The 20,948-nt window shown below is 40.9% G+C and overlaps 1 protein-coding gene across 1 annotated transcript in view; it reads left to right on the forward strand.

Moving 5' to 3' along the window:
- LOC109910603 (cyclic nucleotide gated channel subunit beta 1) overlaps positions 1-20,948 on the forward strand; it is a 173,730-nt gene that overhangs the window by 42,672 nt on the left and 110,110 nt on the right. The window contains 3 exon segments of the mRNA XM_048606008.1: positions 3,771-3,846; positions 5,161-5,197; positions 20,637-20,799. Coding sequence (XP_048461965.1) covers positions 3,771-3,846; positions 5,161-5,197; positions 20,637-20,799 — 276 coding nt within the window.

Consider the following 20,948-nt stretch of genomic DNA (forward strand, 5'->3'; position numbering starts at 1 on the left):
CTCATCCATGCCAACCAGATATCCTATATAAATATAGACCCATTTGCCAGCATTTGGCCCATATTCCTCTAAACCCTTCCTATTCATATACCCATCCAGATGCCTTTTAAACGTTTTAATCGTACCAGCCTCCACCACTTCCTCTGCCAGCTCATTCCACACACCAAACTCTGCGTGAAAAAGTTGCCCCTTACGTCCCTTTTATATCTTTCCCTCTCACCTTAAACCTATGCCCTCTAGTTTTGGACTTCCCACCCCAGGGAAAAGACCTTACCTATTCACACTATTAATGCCCTATCGAGATTTTATAAACCTCTATAAGGTCTCCCCTCGGCCTCCGAAACTCTGAGGAAAACAAACCCAGTCTATTCAGCCTTTGCTCACAGCTAAAACCCTCCAACCCTGACAACATTCTTACAAATCTTTTCTGAAGCCTTTCTAGTTTCACAACATCGTTCCTATAGGAGGAAGACCATAATTGCAGGCAGTACTCCAAAAGTGGTCGAACTAATGTTCTATTCGGCTACAACATGACCTCCCAACTCCTATGCTCAATACATTGACCAGTAAACACGAGCATACCACAAGGACTTTCAAAAGTTGATTGGGGGTGGATGTTTGCAGGTAAAGGGACGGCTCAAAAATGGGAAGCATTCAAAAATGAGATAACGAGAGTCTAGAGACAGTATGTTCTTGTTATGGTGAAGGGCAAGGCTGGTAGCTGTAGGGAATGCTGAATGACTGGAGAAATTGAGGTTTTGGTCAAGAAAAAGAAGGAAGCAAATATCAGGCATAGACAGCAGGGATTGAGTTAATCCCTAGAAGAGTACAAAGGCGGTAGGAGTATACTTAAAAGGGGAATCAGAAGGGCAAAAAGAGGACATGAAATAGTTTTGGCAAATAGAGATAAGGAGAATCCAAAGGGATTCTACAAATACGTTAAGAACAAAAGGGTAACAAGGGAGAGAATGAGGCTCCTTAAAGATTAGCAAGGCCACCCAAGTGTGGAACTGCAGTAGATGAGGGAGATAGTAAACGAGTATTTTGCATCAGTGTTTACTGTGAAGAAGGATATGGAAGATAGAAAATGTGGGAAATAAATAGCAACATCTTGAAAAATGTCCATATTATAGAGGAGGAGGTGCTGAATTTCTTAAAATGCATAAAGGTGGATAAATTCCTGGGACCTGATCAGGTGTACCCTAGAACTTGGTGGGAAGCGAGGGAAGAGATTAGCCATTTATTTTGGATGTTTATGCATGTTTTGTTGGAAATCTTCAGAGACTAGGAGAGTCTGTCACTTTTCAATGCTTCATGTTATCAAATATCAGCATTATTTCACAGAATCCTTCCTCTGCTCATCTGCAGAGATCTCGCCTCCTGTTCTTACTATTCTGATTTTAAATGTTGTTGTTTCGCAATATGTTAGAAATCCCATTGTTTTTTTCCCTTTTAGTCCAAATGGAAGTGTAGTGTTTGGAACGAGGCCAGTTAGATCAAGTTAATTAAAAGATCCTTGATTGGGGTTGCTAACCTACTCCAATCAGGGACCCCTGGCTGATAGATATAAGCAGGAGACTCAGAGAGTTTCTTCATTCTCGAGACTGGCTCTGAAATGACTGATCAGAGCCCATGTACTGCCCACATGTGGAAAAAGGGTGACTTGGTGACAGGATACCGGCCTCTGTGCAGTTATTTAAGAAGCAATAACAGTGATGAAGAGTCAGACTGAAAGTAGTTCCTAAAAGCTAAACAATGGGGTAGGACAAACAGGGATAGGAGGAAAGTACAAGAGCAATGCTCGGGCATTTGAGCAGGCAGAAGTCCTGAAGTTGGGCACTTAGGCAAAAGGAAGACCCAGCAATCATAGAATCAGGTACATTTTGGATCAAATGCCCCATTTCTGCTGGCATTCCGGCCCAGAAAAGGTGCAGGCCATAATGCCAGTATTGCTACTTCGTGTCAACTTTCAGGTGACACAGACACATTTATTTAGTCCTGTGGGTGAGGACCTAATGAACATGCGTATATGCTGCCACATGTGTACCTTCAGGGCCTCTCTGCCCGTCCTGTGATTGGAAATTATTGATGAAAAATAGGGGAGGGTTCATCAAAGCTTCTGGTTTTTAAAAGCAAGTTACCTTATCTTTGGGAGATCATGCTGATCCACTACCCGTACCTCGTGATAAATCCAATTGCACATTTCAGTTGTGGTGGGGGACTGGCATTAGAATGGGGGAATGTGTGCAGGAAGGAGAGGGAGAGGGTTGGAGAGATGGAATGGCATCCATATGTCTCATATTTCTTTATGTTTTCATGACCTAATTGGGAAGAGTGCACTGATGTTCATGCCGCACTGTCCAAAAGCTGCCAAAAAATGTATGAAACCCCAATTAGGCCACCAGATGACTGATTTGCCTGACTGATTGTTATTCATGACAAAAGCAATTCACATAATGTTTCATCATTAACAAAAAGTAACACAATTTATTGTAACAAGCATAACTTTGGAGAAATGAGAGGATCCCTACTCAACTACAATGCAACATAAACGATAGACATTTTAAAAACCCGACATAAATGCATGTTCGTTCATAATTAATACAGACAAAAGGCGAACATCTTAATAGTGATGTTATAGGTGGAAAAAATATATAGATAGGGAACAAAATTATAAGGATCAAAAGTCAGATCATGAGAGTGGGTTAAATTGTCGTTGGCAGTTTCTTTTGATTTTAGTAATGATTATGCATAAAGCATGCCTGTAAAGCAATGGTCATTCTTCACTTCGATAATTGATCCAGTGGAATGAGTTTTTTTTCTTACAAAAGAATTAAACTTTTGTGGTTTTCCTTTTTTTCACCCAAAAGGGCAGGGGTGGTGGGGGTGTTTGGGGGGGCTTGGGGTGGTTGGCAGTGTGGAGAGAGCCAGAGAGAGAGAGAGAGAGTGAGAGACAGGTTGAAGAGACAGAGATGTGTTCCATTTGCAGGCTCTGGCTGACTCTGACTGACCTAAACTTCCAGCTATGTAAGAAAATGCAGTTCAACTAATCTAAAGGTAGCCATTATTCAATCTTTCCTTAATTCAAAAATTCTCCATGCCATTTTGTCTCAAAGTAACAATCTCACTTCTTCAAAAAGCAACATTGTCTTGAAACAACTAAAAATGTGCCCCATTTTATATTCCAAATTCTCCTGTTATTTCAGTTATATTGTAGTATAACTTCCAATTCAGTTTATAGTCCAAAAAGTAAAAATATGCATCAACTTCCATTGATATTGATTTGGCCAGGTCAAGGAAGTTTTCAATTCCAATACAAACTCCAGCCCTACCACATTGCTGTCATTAGCTTTGTAAAGTAAAATGTCCAATGGAACCTTCTAGAGACTTCAGAAATGTGGTCTATTTGACTTAATGCTTCTTTTTGCTAAGGTCTGTCAGACAAATGCTAGTGCTAAGGAATTCACGAGGAATTTCCAAGTCTCATTATCCAATGAAGTGCTGGCGTTTGAACAAAATTATTAGAAGACTGCTGGTCTATAGTAATAGATTCTTTGAAAGACACATCTCTCCAGAGCTTGGAAAAAATGTAGAATCTGAAATGTTATTGGGTAATGAAGTCATAATTAAATACTTTGTTGACGCACTGGAGAACATTGAGAGATCTGTGGGAACCATACCTGAATCAATTCGTGAATATATTTTTCAGTACTATTATATGATCAAATGATTGCTAAATATCTAACTTGTTCTATTATTTTGCTCTTCAGTGTCTTCAGTTGGCTAGCAAAAGGTCTTGGGAATGTTGTGCCACAGCCAGTCATCAAATCCCAATTAATAAAGGAGGTATGTCCTAAATGAAAACATTGGTTAAGAAGCGTGTCAGGTTGCTAAGTCAGAAAACAGAGATCACAACAGAAGACCTGGTCAGCAAATGGTTGATGATTTGACAAACATAAGCCCTATTACAGCCTTGATTCAGACACAGGCACAATAACTGAATTTGAGAAGGGTTCCTGGACTCGAAACATTAACTCTGATTTTTCTCCATAGACACTGCCAGACCTGCTGAGCTTTTCCAGCAATTTCTGTTTTTGTAGCTGAGTTTCAGAGGTGAGGTGAGAGTATCAAGCCCTATATATCAAGGCAACATTCAACTGAATGGTCCAATCAAACTAGTAAATTAAAATTAGTAAGGATCAGGAGAAACTCTTAACTTGCTGGACACCCTAGTGCAAAGGAAGATAGATTTAGTTGTTGGAGGCTAGTCATTTCAGTTGAAAGAGTATCTCAGAACAGCAACTTGTGCCCAAACACCTAATCTCACTGTCCTTTGGGTCAACATGATCAAAAACTCAAGTGGACCAATTGTGTAACTATCATTGCTACTAGGACAGGTTAGAAGCTGGGAATTTTTAAAAATTAATTCGGGGATGTGGGCTTCATTGGATGAGCCTTCAGTTATTTCTCATTCTTCAGCCACTAAGTGAAATGCCTTTTTGAACTGCTGCAGTAAATAGATCCACAGTGCTGTTAGGGAGGGAACTCCTGGATTTTAACCAAGGACAGTGCAGCATTCGGAGCACATAGCTAACCTCCAGACTCATGAAGATCTCTGTTGCATCATCAAGGCACAAGTCAGGAATATGATGAAATACCCATCACTTCCCAGGATGAATGCTGTTGTAGCACCCCTCCTGAAGTTTAATACTATAAAGGGAAAAAACACCCCTCCAACAGCTCAATATGCACTGAAGGTCATAAACCTTCCACTGTGGGCCAGAATGAACAGGAATATTGTTTTGTATCACACCAAGTAAGTTGTAGCCCTCGCTACCTTGAAATCCTCTTTCCTTTCCCTTCTGCAAGATTGTGCTGAAAATTCTTCCCTATGACCCTGAACCTTCACTCCCACCTGCTGGTCAGCCTTTTCAAATGGTCAACTGACCAACAACACTGAAATGAGGTCCAGGAGATAAAATAGCTTGGCCCTTAAACTTAGACCAGCAAGTGCATTTTGATCTTGGCCTTCTAAACCTTCTTGACCTTGGCTTCCTAAACTCACCAGTGGTTAAAGCCAAATCCATAAATGAATGGATACCTTGAAGTTCATGCTGTAACATTTCTCTGAAGTGTGTTTCTCATCCCTCTGTTTTCTAGAATGACAGGACTACAGCTGCATGCCATGCAGAGGAAAGTGAGTACAATATTCTCTGAATCCTTTTTTCATTGATTTACGAATGGTCAAATAATTTCAGAAAAAAGAAGTGCAAAACACAGAGCAGGTCTCAGGTAAGTAGAAATTTAACTTGTGTAGTAGTGGAACTCTGCCAAGGCATAAAGTGGACGGCTGAGCTGCAGGATTGTGCTAGGAACATGAACTATGGAAGAGGTCACTGACTTGCAGGATTTTGAGATTTAGGGCAATGACTAGGGATGGAAAGGATGTATTTCTCTTTTGTTAGTCTCTTGAAGCAGAGAAGAGAGTTGCCATGGAATACAGCCCCGGGTCTTTCAAAGTAGGGAGGCTGTTGCACTGCAGCTACCACATGTGATTCTCTTTTTTTTCTCCATTCATTTGTGGGACGTGGGCATCACTGGCTGGCCAGCATTTCTTGCCCATCCCTAGTTGCCCTTGTGAGCTGCCTTCTTGAACCGCTGCAGTCCTCCTGCTGTGGGTTGACCCACAATGCTATTAGGGAGGGAATTCCAGGATTTTGACCCAGCGACAGTGAAGGAATAGCAATATATTTTCAAGTTAGGATGGTGAGTGGCTTGGAGGTGAACTTGGAGGTGCTGGTGTTCCCATATGTCTGCTATTCCTGTCCTTCTAGATGGGAGTGGTTGTGGGTTTGGAAGGTGCTGTCTGAGGATCTTTGGTGAATTTCTGCAGTGCATCTTGTTGATAGTACACACTGCTGCTACTGAGTGTTGGTGGTGGAGGGAGTGGATGTAGTGTCAATGAAGCGGGCTGCTTTGTCCTGGATGGTGTCAAGCTTCTTGAGTGTTGTTAGGGCTGCCCTCATCCAGGCAAGTGGGGAGTATTCCATCACACTCCTGACTTGTGCCTTGTAGATGGTAGACAGGCTTTGGGGAATCAGGACGTGAGTTACTCGTTGTAGTATTCCTAGCTTCTGGCCTGCTCTTGTAGCCACTGTGTTTTTGTGGTCAGTTCAGTTGATTTTCTGGTCAATGATAATGCCCAGGATGTTGATAGTGGCGGATTCAGTGCTGGTAATACCATTGAATGTCAAGGGGTGGTGGTTAGATTGTCTCTTATTGGTGATGGTCATAGCCTGGCATTTGTGTGGCGTGAATATCACTTGACACTTGTCAGCCCAAACCTGGATATTGTCCAGATCTCGTTGCATTTGACTGGGAGACTGGGAGAACCAGGAGGCTCCTCTGTTATTTACCCTACCATAGCATATTGGAGAGTTTTGCAGGTTTCATTATGACCACACCTTCCATGTCCAGTGAGATCCGGAGTGGGACTTGAAGCTGGAGCTTCTGAAAAAGAGATAGGGGACTACCCATTGTGTCAAAAGACTCCCGGGAGGTGGATCACAGTTGGGAGGTGTAGGGCATTTCTTTCGGGAAAAAGGACAAGAGCAATGAAGAGATTCTTCCCATCCTCTTCAAAAGAAAAGCCAATGCAAATACTAAATGGTATCATTTTTAAAAATGCATTCATGGAAAGTTGGTATTGCTGATAAAACCAGCATTTTATTGCCCTTGAGAAAGAATTGGAGACTGAATTACTTACATTCTCAAGAATAACTCAGTTGTTTATTAGAACTAGCCAATCATCTTGTGGTAGAGTTAACAAACCAGAATTGACAGATCATAAATGAGCCTATCCAATCAATGTCATCATGTTAAAAAAGGGGAGTTTGAATGTAACCAATTAAGGTGTATGTTTCCATGGCCATGCAATGGAACAGGATCCTGACACAAAAGGGTGAACGTAACCATATCTATTACCATTTCAGCTGTGCATATGAATAGATTTTACATTCTTTATGATGCAGTGTTGTAATGGCATATACATTTATTGTTAATATAAGTTACTCATGTACTTGTAAAGAATGATTTTTAAACATTGTATTCCAAATATTTTTGCCATAGAATTTTTTTTATTTTCAAAGCAATCTAAAAATCAATGTTACTGGCCAAGACACGAGGATCATGTATAGAGTAAAGCACACTGTCCCAGAGGGATGCTTAATGTTGTACTGGTATGACATTACATACTTCTTTCTCACAGCAGCTAACCTTATTACGCTAAATGTGAGTGTCAATGCAATAGCAAATTTGTCTGGTTCTAAACTGCAAGCCCACATCTAAAAGGAGCTGATTCAGCTCATTTCAGATTGGGTACAGAGCGGAGAAGGAATGACAACTTTTCTTCATTAGGTGGATTGGATTCGGATCAGATGCTGGGGATGAAAGGATAATGTTTCAACCCATGATGTCACATAATTCACTAGCGTTAGAAAATCTTTGGTTTAGTCTTTATTCAAATAAAACAACTGAAAGTCACTCTCAGTGAAATCAAAGGACATGCAAACAACATATCTGAACACAGTCGTTTAGTAAATAATTCAATTACACTGCAAAGCTGTTTTGGAAATTAACCTTCTCCCACAGAAGCTGTTCACTCAAAGTGTTATAATCCAGTCAGGCCACTAGATGGTGCGCAGTCCACCTGACAATATACTACGCTGGTTCGATAACTTTCGAGTTGATTCTGTCCTAATAGCCTGATTTATTTTCCACTGAATATGCACAATAACACCAATAAACCCAAACGTAGAATATTTGAATGATACAATGCTGAGCTAGATCTAAAAGCTTGGCTGAGGATTCCAAAGGTTTGGGAGAGTCAGGATCTTAAACAGTAATTCTTGACTAGCTACTCAGCTTACTGTGCATCTGGAGATTGTTGATACCTAGAAAATTAGACAAGTTGATATGACATTGTCTCAAAAGACTGCAAGGAATTGAAGTCTTAATTTTCCGTAACTTGTGCCTAGATCTATGTTAATTTTGCGTTGTAACTAAGTGTTCTATACTTTGACAGTCTTTAACTGCTTCATTGAGGGTTTGCTGTGTTACTGTCTCTAAGATCTGGGTTCAATTGCACTGAAGTTGTAAATTTCTTTTTTCCTCTGACTTCAACTTGAGGTTTCAGAGTTTTAACATGAATGTGATTGTGCCAATCTTAAACCATTTTCTAGTAGATATATTTGATTTGATTTATTACTGTCATGTATACACAGGTGCAGTAAAGGCGTTGTCTTACATGCTTTACAGGCAGATTGTACTATACAAGTCCATCAGGGTAACAGAACAGAGTGCAGAATAAAATGTTACAGCTGCCAAGAAGGTACAGAGAGACTTAGAAAAAATTGAGTTTTAAAAGAGCAGAACGATTATAACATTGTAAGAATAAGATCTGCTGTAGACAGCTCACAAAGAGTCACCAAATTCTGGCACCCTCTTGGAACCTCCCCCGGAAAAAACAAATGATAGTTTTTGTCACATATTGGTCATTCAAATAAGTCAGAAGGCTGGCTACTCTCGAAAGTGGAAAAATTCACACTGGAGTCAGGGTTGTGGTGATAAGACTGAGTAATGATAAATGATCTTGAATCTGACTTGGGTTGATGGGCCTTCAAAGAAGGCAATTCAGTCTGCACCTAACAATGGGAAATGCTGAAAGGCACACAGTAGAGGACTTTTATTCTGTACCCAGATTGTTTCACTGGTTACTTAGAAGTAGCAGTTTCTAAATTTGAAGGCAAATTTTAACTGTAGTGAATATTTAGCATTTTACTTACAAATGGAGCCCTTAATATTTGGTTGGTAGGATCAGAGAATGATTAAGGACCATCTTGGAGGCAAGGATATAAAGTATAGGAAAGAAATTAGCTCCAGAAGCAGCACATTATTGTTTTGCCTAATCCATGTCTTCTTCTCCTTTGTTTCAGGAGGGAAGCTGGTTCTGGTCTCTGAAACAAATGGAAAATGAAGACAATGGAAAGATGTCAATGTATAGAGTTCGAATCCTGCCTATAATTATTCCAATTCTTATCAGTGGGGACAGAAAGCACAGATTAATCTGAGATAAGATACTTATTGTAGGGCAGTGACTCACTTAATCTGTGGGTCACAGAGGCGGTATACAAGAGTTACACGGACCAGTGGAGGGTAAATCCTCAGCAGCAACATCTAGTTTCCATTCATGCACAAATTCAGTTACGTACGTTTCTTCAAAGACAATGTCTGTAAATGTTTTTCTGAGTTTTACTGAAAAAATAATCAAATCCAAATATAAGTAAATCAATCCACTTGAGTGTAAAATCTATTCTTAGAATTCATGTATGCAGTTGGCTACTGAAATGTATTATATGTATTGTACATTATACATTCCTTCAGTCTGACGAATTCCTATGTAATTGTGCACTACCTTCCTCCCTCAATGTAAAATGCATCTGTTTGTCAATCTGTCAGTCTGTGCTACTTGTCTGTGTGATTACCTCATGCTCAGAGGAATTGATATAATGTAATGAACTTCAGTCAGAGAGATGTCTGACAGAATGACTGACTCAACTAAAGCCAATGAGAACAGAAGGAAACCTCTTCGCCGGTTGTAGTCATACCTGGCTCAAAGAAAGATGGTTATTAGAGGTCACTTATAGATGCATAGAAAATAGAAGCAGGATTAGGCCATTCAGCCCTTCAAATTTGTTCTGCCATTCAATATATTCATAGCTGATCATCCAACTCAGAAATCTGTTTTCACTTTCTCCCCGTACCCTTGATCTCTTTAGCCCCAAGAACTGTTTCTTTAAGAGATTCACAGTTTAGAATGGTACAAGACATTGGTGAGGCCACTACATACAATTTTGGTCACCCATCTATAGGAAGGTTGTTGTTAAACTTGAGAGGGTACAGAAAAGACTTACAAGGTTGCTGCTGGAACTGGAGGATTTGAGTTACAGGGAGAAGCTGAATAGGCTGGGGCTTCTTTCCAGGAGCGTCGGTGATCTTATAGACGTTCATAAAATCATAAGCGGCATGGATAGCCAAAATCTTATTCAAATGTCCTGTACAATTGCAGCAAGATGTCCTTGCTCCTGTAATCAAATTCTCTCATTATGAAAGCCAACATACCAGTTGCCTTATTCAATGCCTGTTATACCTGCATGTTCACTTTCAGCAACTGGCATACAAGGACATCGAGGTCTTACTGCATGCCTCTCTTTCCCAATCTATTGCCATTCAGATAATCATCTGCCTTCCTAGTTTTGCTACTAAAGTAGATGACCACATATTTATCCATATTATACTTCATCTGCCATACATTTGCCCACTCACTTAACTTTTCCAAATCACACTGAAGCATCTCTACATTCTCCTCAGAGTTCATCCTTCCACCTAGTTTTCTGTTGTTTGAAAACTTGAAGATATGACACACAAAAATAGAAATTGCTGGAGAAACTCAGCAGGCCTGGCAGCACCTGTGCTGAGAAAGCAGAGTTATTGCTTCAAGTCCAGTGACCCTTTTTCAGAATTGGAAAACTTCTTTGTTTTATTCTATTGGAGATATTATATTTGGTATCTCCCATTTAAATCATTATTGTATATTGTGAATAGCTGGAGTCCAAGCACTGAACCCTTTGGTACCTCATGAGTCACTATTTCCTATTCTTTGTTTCCTGTCAGCCAACCAGTTCTTTCTCCATGTTAGTACACAACCCCAAACCTAATGTGTTTTAATTTTACATGTCAATCTTTTAAATGAGACCTAATCAAAAGTCTTCTGACAGTCCATGAAAACCAAGCATTGGCTTCCCCTTATCAACTCTCCCAGTTACATCCTTGAGAAATTCCAGGAGATTTGTCAAACATGATTTCCCTTTTCTAAATCTGTGCGGTCCAACACTGACACTTCCTTGCCAAGTACTCTGCTATTAATTCTTTTATAATGACTCCAACATTTTCCCCACCACTGATGTCAAGCTAACCAGCCTGTAACTCCCTCCAATTCATAGGAACTGTTCCAGAATCGATAGAATTTTGAAAGGTACACCCATTTATTTCTAGGGCCACTTTCTTAAGCACTTTGGAATGGAGATCTTCAAGCCCTTTTTACTGCTGTTTTTGGCCCACTTATATACCCCTTTCTTGAATCTCATACTATCCCTAATTTCTCTAGTTAGCTATGGTGGGGACATCTTTCCCATTTATTTTTATGTTGGACAGGAATGAAAAATTGTTGCACTGAATTCATGAGCTCTTCGTTTGCCAATGTCTATCCACTGTCATGCCTGTCATGTTTCCTAATTCATAGGCAGTTCCTGCCTATGGTCTGGTCTTGAGTTTTGGAACCGTGCTCAACTTCCCACATAGAACAAGAACCATGGTCTCATTCTCAGCACCAGGATATCTCTGCTGGAGTTCCTCAGGGTAGAAGCTTAGCCCAACCTTCTTCAGCTGCTTCATCAATTTCCTTCCCTTCATAAGGTCAGAAGTGGGGATGTTTGCTGATGAATGCACAATGTTCAGCACCATTCACAACTCCTCAGATACTGAAAGCAGGCTATGTCCAAATGCAGAAAGATCTGGACAATATCCAGTTTGGGCTGACAAGTGGCAAATAAAATTCATGATACAAAACTGTCAGGTAATGGTCATTTCCAAAAAGAGAGAATGTAACCTCAAACCTTGATATTAAATGGCATTACCATCACTGAATTCCTCACTATCAATATCCTGGGGTTACCATTGACCAGAAACTGAACTGGAGGAGCCACTTAAGTAATGTGGTTCCAAGAGCAGGTCAGATGCTGGGTATTTTATAGTGAGTGACTCACCTCCTGACTCCCCAAAGCCTGCCTACCATCTACAAGGCACTCGTCAGGAGAGTGATAGAATAATCCCCAGTTGCCTGGTTGAGTACAGCTTAAACAACACGCAAGAAGCTTGACACCATCCAAGGTAAAGCAGCCTGCTTGATTGGCACCAGATCCTCAACCATTTAGACCCTTCACCACCGATGCTGAGGGGCAGTAGGATAACCACTACAAGATATACTGCAGAAATTTAACAAGGCTACTTAGACAGCACCTTCTAAACCCATAACTACTATCATCTGGGAGGACAATGGTAACAGATACATGGGAACACTGCAACTGACAAATCTCCTCAAAGTCGCTCACCATCCTGACTTGGAAATATATCTCTGTTCCTTCTTGCTGAGTCAAAATCCTGGAACTCTCTGTTACAACAAGTGGACTGTAATAGAGTCGTAGATCTGTACGGCACAGAACAAACCCTTTGGCCTAACTCATCCATGCCAACCTGATATCCTAAATTAATCTAGTCCCATTTGCTAGCATTTGGCCCATATCCCTCTAAACCCTTCCTCTTCATGTACCCATCCAGATGCCTTTTAAATGTTGTCATTGTTACAGCCTCCACCACTTTCTCTGGCGGCTCATTCCATACATCCATCACCCTCTGTATGAAATAGTTGCCCCTTAGGTCCCTTTTAAATCTTTCCCCTGTCACCTTAAACCTATGCCAAATACCTTTGGACTCCCCTACTCTAGAGAAAAGATCTTGGCTATTCACCCTATCCATTTCTCCTCATGATTTTAAAGCCTCTATAAGGTCACCCTTCAGCCTCTGATGCTCCAGGGAAGATAGTCCAAGCCTATTGAGCCGGACCCTATAGCTCAAACCCTCCAACTTCAGCAACGTCCTTGTAAATCTTTTCTGAACGCTTTCAAGCTTAATTACATCTTTCCAGGGCAGTAAGACCAGAATTGAATGCAATATTCCAAAAGTGGCCTAATCTATGTTCAGTACAGACACAGCATGACATCCCAACTCCTATACTCAATGCCCTCACCAATAAAGGCAAGTGTACCAAATGCCTTCTTCACTACCTGACTACCTGTGACTCCACTGTCAAGGCACCAGACAATATTATTCTCTCAGCCTGAGAGGTGTCCATCAGATAGTGTGACATTTTGAATCTGAGAGATGTTTATTGATAACATCACTCTTTCAGTCTAAAAGGCATCTGTCAGACAGCGTGTCTCCCACGGTCTGGGAGGTGTCTATCAGACAGTTTCACTCCCTCAGTCTAAGGAATATCAGTCAGACAGCATGTTTCCTCCAATCTGGGAACTGTCAATCATACAATGTGACCCTTTCATGTCTGATCAATATATGCCTGACTGATGGAGTTGCACTGTCTGATAGACACTTCTCAGACTATAAGATAATACTTATTCATCCATGGTATGTGGGGATGTCTGGCTGGGCAGCATTTATTGCCAATCCCTAGTTGCCATGGAGAAGGTGGTAGTGAGCTGCCTTATAAACTATTATCTCAGAATACAACAGAACCTTGATCAGATGAGCCAAGGAGTGGCAGATAGAGTTTAATTTTAGGTAAATGTGAAGTGTTGCATCTTGTAAGGCAAATAAGGCAGGACTTTTACACTTAATGGTAGACTCCTGGCGAGTGTTACCCAACGAAGAGACCTTGGGATGCCTTGAAATTGAAGTCGCTGGTAGACAAGTTGGGAAATGTCTATCAGATAGTGTGAATCCTTCAGTCTGAAAAGTGTCCATCAGACATTGCAGCTTCTTCAATCTTAGATGTGGTTGTGTCAGCATAGAAATCAATCAGCTAATATGTTTCAATGGAGTGAAATCTGCAATTAATAAAACTAACTTATGGTGATTAGTAATATTCCACATAATGATACAACACATGTTGACAAGAAATGTAATAAAATGAGCTATGCTTATCAAAAGTATAAAAGTACAGAAAGTATGAACAAAATGGACTTACAGTTTTTGACCAATAAAAAAATGCGTAGTTAAAAATTCAAAATTCACCTGACGGTGAAAAATAAAAGTTATCCTCAGCCATCCTTGAATCATATTGTTGTCAATTTATTCGTCAATGACCCAAGGCTGCAATACAATTTTAAACAGTTTACTTCTTCTATGGCAAATGCAAGAATATGCAGTCAGAGCTACTGCTTTTTGAGTGAGGTCCACCCAATGGTGTAGATATGGCAAAGAGGGCAGAGGGATCGGACCTTAAACACATTTTAAAAAATAACTCTTGCAGGTCCCGGTATTGAAAATGTTGATTTCGCTGGGAGAAATTTCTTGGGTGACAGAAAATTTCATGCTCAAATGTCCATTCCTCATGTAAATCTGCAATTAAGCAGATTATTATATCTTTACTTGGCATCTGAGTTATTCATTCCTTGTTCAGTATTGGATGCTGTTTCTCATTACTGACAAAGTTGCCAGCCAGTTTGTTTTCAGATGGTCAGTATAGGAAATAGCTTTTTAAAAATTTATTAGTGTGGGCATCACTGACAAGGCCAAAATTAATTGCCCATTCCGAATTTCCCTTGAGAAGGGGATGGTAAATTTTCTTCTTGAATCATTGGCATCCATAGGTTTAGGTATACCTACTATGCCATTGGAAAGGAAAATCCAGGATTTTTACCCAATGATGGTGAAGGTGCAGCTATACATTTCCTAGTCAGGATGATATGTGACTTTAAGGAGAGCAGTTCCTATGTGTCAGCTGCTGTTGTTCTTCTGGGCAGTAGAAGTCAAAGAATTGCAAGGTGTTGTCAAAAGTGCCTTGGTGAATTAGTGCAATATATCTTGGAGTTGGTATACACTGTAGAGAGTGCACTGGCAGTGAGAGGTGTGAATGCTTAAATGATGGTTGGACTGCCAATCAAACTGGCTGTCTTGTTCTACATCATGGAGAGGATGCTGAGTTTTGTTGGAATTACATAATGTGGCAAAGTTTAGTGGTAAACCAGAGGATTGGGAAATTTTTAATAACCAACTAAAGATGACTGAAGGAAATGAGAGAGAAAGTAAACTATGAGAGTAAACTAGCAAGTAATATATAAAGACAATAAGAGCTTATCTGAATATATGAAAAAGAAAAGCGAGGTCAAGGTATACATAGGCAGCTTAGAGAATGAGGCTATGGAAATAGTAGTGGGGAATCAGGAACTGGCAGAGGAATCAAGTAAATACTTTGCATCAGTCTTCATGGTAGAGGTCACTAATAGCATTCCAGAAATACTAAATAATCATGAGGTTAAAGTGGGGGTGGGAAATAAATATAGCAAGTGTCACTAGAGAAAAGATAACAGGGGAACTAATGGCCTAAAGCTGATACATCCTCCGGACCTGATGAGTTGCATCCTAGATGTTTACAGGAAGTGACTGTAGAGATACTGGAGGCACAGGTAATAATCTTCCAAGAATCCTTGGAGTCTGGAAAAGTCCCATAAGATTGGACAACTACCAATGTAACACTTCTATTCGCAAGGAGAGGGAGACAAAAAAGGCAGGTAACTATAGACCAATATAGCTTGCTAAGTGTACTGTGTAGCTTAACATCTGTCACTGGAAAAATATTATAGTCGATTATCAAGGATGTAAAAGCAGAACACATAAAATAATCAAGTAAAACCAGTATGGCTTCACAGAAACATAGACAATAGGAGGGAAGTAAATATACTATCACCAAGTTTGCAGACAACACAAAATCAGTGAGAATTTAACTACTGACGATGACACAAAGAGTCTAGAGAGGGTCATAGATAGATTAGGTAAGAGGGCAAAAACCTGGCAGATGGAGTATAATGTGGGAAAGTATGAAGTTATGCACTTTGGTAAGAAGAAAAGAAGAGTTGAATATTATTTAAATGGAGAGAATTTGCAGAAAGTTGCAGCACAGAGGGAGTTGGGTGTCCTTGTGCACAAATTACAAAAACCTGGCATCCAAGTTCAACAGGTAATAGGGAAGGTGGAAGGACTGTTGGCCTTTATTTCAAAGGGAATTGAGTATAGAAATAGGGAAGCCTTGTTAAGACAATACGAGGTGCTAGTAAGACCACACCTATAATATTGTGAACAGTTTTAGTCCCCTTATCTAAGGAAATATATATTAGCATTGGAGACAGACCAGGTAAAGTTCATTTGGTTCCCTCCAGGTGTGGAGGGATTTTCTCATGAGGAGAGATTGAGTCAGTTGGGCTTGTACTCATCACAGTTTATAAGAATGAGAGGCGACCTTATATATATATATATATAAATATATATATAATGTGTGTGTGTATATATATATATATATATGTATATATACATACACACATAAGATTCTTAGGGGGTTTAACACAACAGATGCTGTGATGTTATTTCCCGTTGTGGGAAAGTCTCAGCCCAAAGGGCATAACCTCAGAGTAAGGGGTCATCCTATTCCGAAAGTGATGAGGAGGAACTTCTTCTGTTGGAGAGTAGTGAATCTGTAGTTCTTTATCACAGAGGCTGCTGAGGCTGGGTCATTAAGTGTACTCAATATTGAGATAGATAGGTGTTTCATCAGTAAGAGAAGCAAAGGTTAAGGGGATAGAGCTGGAAAGTGGAGTTGAGGATCATCAGATCAGCCATGATCTCATTGAATGATGGAGCACACTTGATGGGCCAACTTTCCTACTTCTGCTCCTACATCTTATGGTCTATGACAAATGGGAGGGCAAACTCCAAAGGAGATTCATCCTGTAATTTTTGTTTCTTTATTGGAGAGAAAAAGTAAATCATATTAACATTCTGTCAAACATGTACACAACTGCACTTTCACAAGATTGTGATCATGAGACAAAACTTGATCAGATTGCTTCAAGGGACCCTAGGGTGGATGTAGTGATTGTAACGAGGTCAGCCAAGTGGGCATCAAAGAATATGAGTTCCCTGATTGGGGCTGGTAATCTGGTCCAATCAGGGAGCCCTGGCTGACAGATAAGAGCAGGAATGTCAGACATCAAGACCCCAAGCCTCCTCTAATTCCAAAACACCATTGGTTTTACTTGGCAATTCAAGAACCAGAGAATCCATATAGGGATTTTTGACTGTTAAGATGACTGGGTAACAGGGGGAAAACGCTCTGGTGGTTGGAGTCTTACCTGACACATAGGAAAATGGTCATGGTTGTTGGAGGTCAATCATCTCAGCTCCAGGGCATCTCTGCAGGAGTTCCTCAGGGTAGTGTCTTCAGCCCAACCATCTTCAGCTGCTTCATCAATGACTTTCCCTCCATCATAAGGTCAGAAGTGGGGATGTTCGCCGATGATCGCACATTTGTGACTCCTCAGATACTGAAGCAGTCCATGTTCGAATGCAACAAGATCTGGACAATATCCAGGCTTGGGCCAACATGTGGCAAGTGACATTCGTGCCACACAAATGCCAGGCTATGACCATCACCAATAAGAGACAATCTAACCAGCACCATTTGACATTCAATGGTGTTACCATCACTGAATCCCCTACTATCAACATTCTGGGGGTTACCATTGACCAGAAACTCAACTGAACTGACCACATAAACATAGTCGCTACAAGATCAAGCCAGAAGCTAGGAATACTGCGGCAACTAACTCACCTCCTGACTCCCCAAAGCCTGTCCACCATCTACAAGGCACAAGTCAGGAGTGTGATGGAATACTCCCCACTTGCCTGGATGAGTGCAGCCCCAACAACGCTCAAGCAGCGTGACACCATCCCAGGACAAAGCAGCCCGCTTGATTGGCACTGCATCCACAAGTATCCACTCTCCCCACCACCAACACTCAGTAGCATGACTGTGTACTATCTACAAGATGCATTGCAGAAATTCACCAAAGATCCTCAGGCAGCACCTTCCAAACCCACAGGACAAGGGCAGCAGACATATGGGAACACCAGCACCTCCAAGTTCCCCTCCAAGACACTCATCATCCTGACTTGTAAATATATCACCGTTCCTTCACTGTCGCTGGGTCAAAATCCTGGAATTCCCTCCCTAATAGCATTATGGGTCAACCTACAGCAGGAGGACTACAGCGGTTCAAGAAGGCAGCTCACCACCACCTTCTCAAGGACAACTAGGGATGGGCAAGAAATGCTGGCCAGCCAACGACGCCCACATCCCACAAATGAATAGATAGAAAACTGAAAAGAGGCATGTGACTATGGCTTAACCCTTAATATGATGCTGAAAGACCATTTGGTATACGGGATTAATGATGTAAGTATACAAAAGTGCCTATTAGCTGAAGCCCAAATGGACTTCAAACAGGCACTACAACTGGCTTTATCATTGGAAACTGAGGCAAATGGATTATGTGAGTTGCAGAGTATTCCAATGGAAGTGGACACCCTTGCCAGTCTGACTGAGCTTGGGGAACACCACTTGAGTGAAAGCAATTGCATGGCCACATTCAGGACATATCCTGAAAAGAAGGACTCTAGATCAGTCCACAGCAAAACCCCAAAACAAAGCCAAGCCTCAGCCAAATGGTTAAAATTTTCTTCAGGATATGAGCTGGCAAGCCATTGTAGTTGCTGCCGGTATGTGGACTCGAGACAGCAAAAGAGCCCCACCAGATCTAAATTGAGTAACAGAACTCATATGCCGGTATCCAGGAGAGTGCACACTCTGGAAAGTCCACCTATATCTGGATTAGATCAGTTAAATTGCTTAGTAACATACAAATCAGAACCAATCCAAATAAAAGTCTGGTTAAATGATCACCCAGTTCTAATGCTGCTTGATATCAGCATTTCAGTGATTCGCTCTGGACTCCAATCCTTAAGTTTGTGCAAAGCCTCAGCTAGATTGAGAACTTGTACCGGAGAACCTTTACAGATTAAGGGTACAACATTGGTTCCAGTCGCTTATGTGAAACAGCTGGTTCAGTTACCACTGACTATAGTAAAAGGCTCAGGCCTAAGCTTGATGGGACAAAATTGGTAGAGGAAGATTCACCTTGATTGGCTCAACATTTTTCGATTAGAAAATGGCTGCCTGAGTGAAGTCCTAATCAAATACCAGGATGATTTTCAGGAAGGTCTAAGAACTATCAAAGAAGCCAAAGTCACCTTGTATGTGGATCTGGAAGCAATTCCACAATTCTGAAAGTCCCTGTCAGTGCCATTTGCCTTACGTGCAAAAGTAGAGGCAGAACTCAGGAGGCTGGACAGCAAAGGAATCATCAAACCAGTCCAGTTTGTGGAATGGGCAGCACCAGTTGTACGATTGTGAAGCCTGATGGTTCACCTTTGTGGGGACCTTAAACAAGTGGTAAACCACTTTTCGCAGCTGGATAAATATCCAATCCCTTGCACGGAGACTTTATACACACAGCTGGCAGGGGGTATTGGCCTTCATGAAGCTGGACATGCGTAGTTGCAATAGTGGTTAAATGAGGATTTCCACAAGTATGCTATAATTAATACCCATAAGGGTTTGTACCAGTATGTGCGACTGCCATTTGGGGTATCATGAACCTGTGCAATTTTTCAGCTGATGATAGAGAACATTTTACAACGTCTACCCCGGGTCGTAGTTTATCTCGATGGCATGCTAGTAACAAGGAAGACTAATAAGGAGCACTTAGAGAACTTGGACATAGTACTTAGATGTTTCTCCCAGCTGGGCTTATGCATTAGAAGGGAAAAATGTGTGTTCCAGGCACCCCAACTTGCCTACAGAGTTGACAAGACCAGGTTACACCCGTTGGAAGATAAAGAGGGGCAATAAAGGTGCCCCGGCTCTCATGTCTGTACCAGAGCTTCGGTCTTTCCTTGGGCTGGTGAATTATTATGGAAAGTTCATCCATAACCTGGCCTCCATCCTGGCACCTTTGCATCAACTCTTAAAAAAGGATCAGCCTTGGAAATGGTCACATAGCCAACCCATAGCTTTCAGGGAAGTGAAGAGACATCTATCATCGTCTAAGATGTTGGCACACTATGATCCTAAGTGTGATCTCGTGCCAACATGCAATGTCTCCCCATATGGCACCGGGGAACTATTAGCTCATAGGTGGCCCAATGAAGAGGACTGCCCAATAGTGTATACATCAAGGACTTTGGCTAATGCAGAGTGTCAATACACTAGATAGAGAAGGAAGGTTTGGCTGACATACTTAGAGTCAGTATGTTGTGTCAATAACTTTACGGATGTAAATTTAAAATAATAACAGATCACAAACCCCTGCTGGGTCTACTTAAAGTGGACAAGGCAGTGCCGCCCATAGTTTCAGGTTGAATTCAGTGGTGGGCTCTAATACTAAGTGCACATAATAATAAGTTGGAAGATAGTCCAGGAGGCCATGTAGTAAATGGCCCTATTAAGTGAAATGGTTTGTTTCTGGATTTTAAATACTTTGTAATATTCATACCCTGCAATGTGTAGCATTGTAATGTACAGTAATGTAATGTCCCTGTAATGTATAGTATCTATTAACTTTGTGATATGTAATCTTTCTTCAGTTCTGAGGAAGGGTCACCAGGCCTGAAACGTTAACTCTGTTTTTCCCTTCACAGATGTTGCCAAACCTGCTCAGCTTTTCCAGCAACTTTGTTTTTGTTTCTGATTTACAGCATCCACAGTACTTTCGGTTTTTATTTGATATGTAATCTTTGTTAGCCTCGATTAGTCCTTGACATGTCTAACTTTGATTAGTCCCTCTAAAAATTTAAGCCTGTGTAAATCACTGAAATATGCTTTACATTTACAGTTCCAGTTTGTATTCCAAAGGAGATGGAGTTGGTAGACATTGAATCTGACTGGGATGAAGAGGTTCGATACCTTGATGCTGAAACTCAAACAAGCGAATGTGAGGCATTGGCACAGATCACAAAACAAACCACAGCCACAGATGTAACACTGATAAAGCAGAGGTATATTCATATAATCATTAATTGTATAAATACCACTATGTCTATTTCCATTTAAGTGATTGTTGAACACTGTCAGCCCAGCAAAAAAAAAAATTATTGAACATTGTAATTGGATGTAAGTGAGCACAATGTTACAAAAGACAACTACA

Source organism: Rhincodon typus, chromosome 15 (genome assembly GCF_021869965.1).
Source record: "Rhincodon typus isolate 14 chromosome 15, sRhiTyp1.1, whole genome shotgun sequence".
NCBI classification, from domain to species: Eukaryota; Metazoa; Chordata; class Chondrichthyes; order Orectolobiformes; family Rhincodontidae; genus Rhincodon; species Rhincodon typus.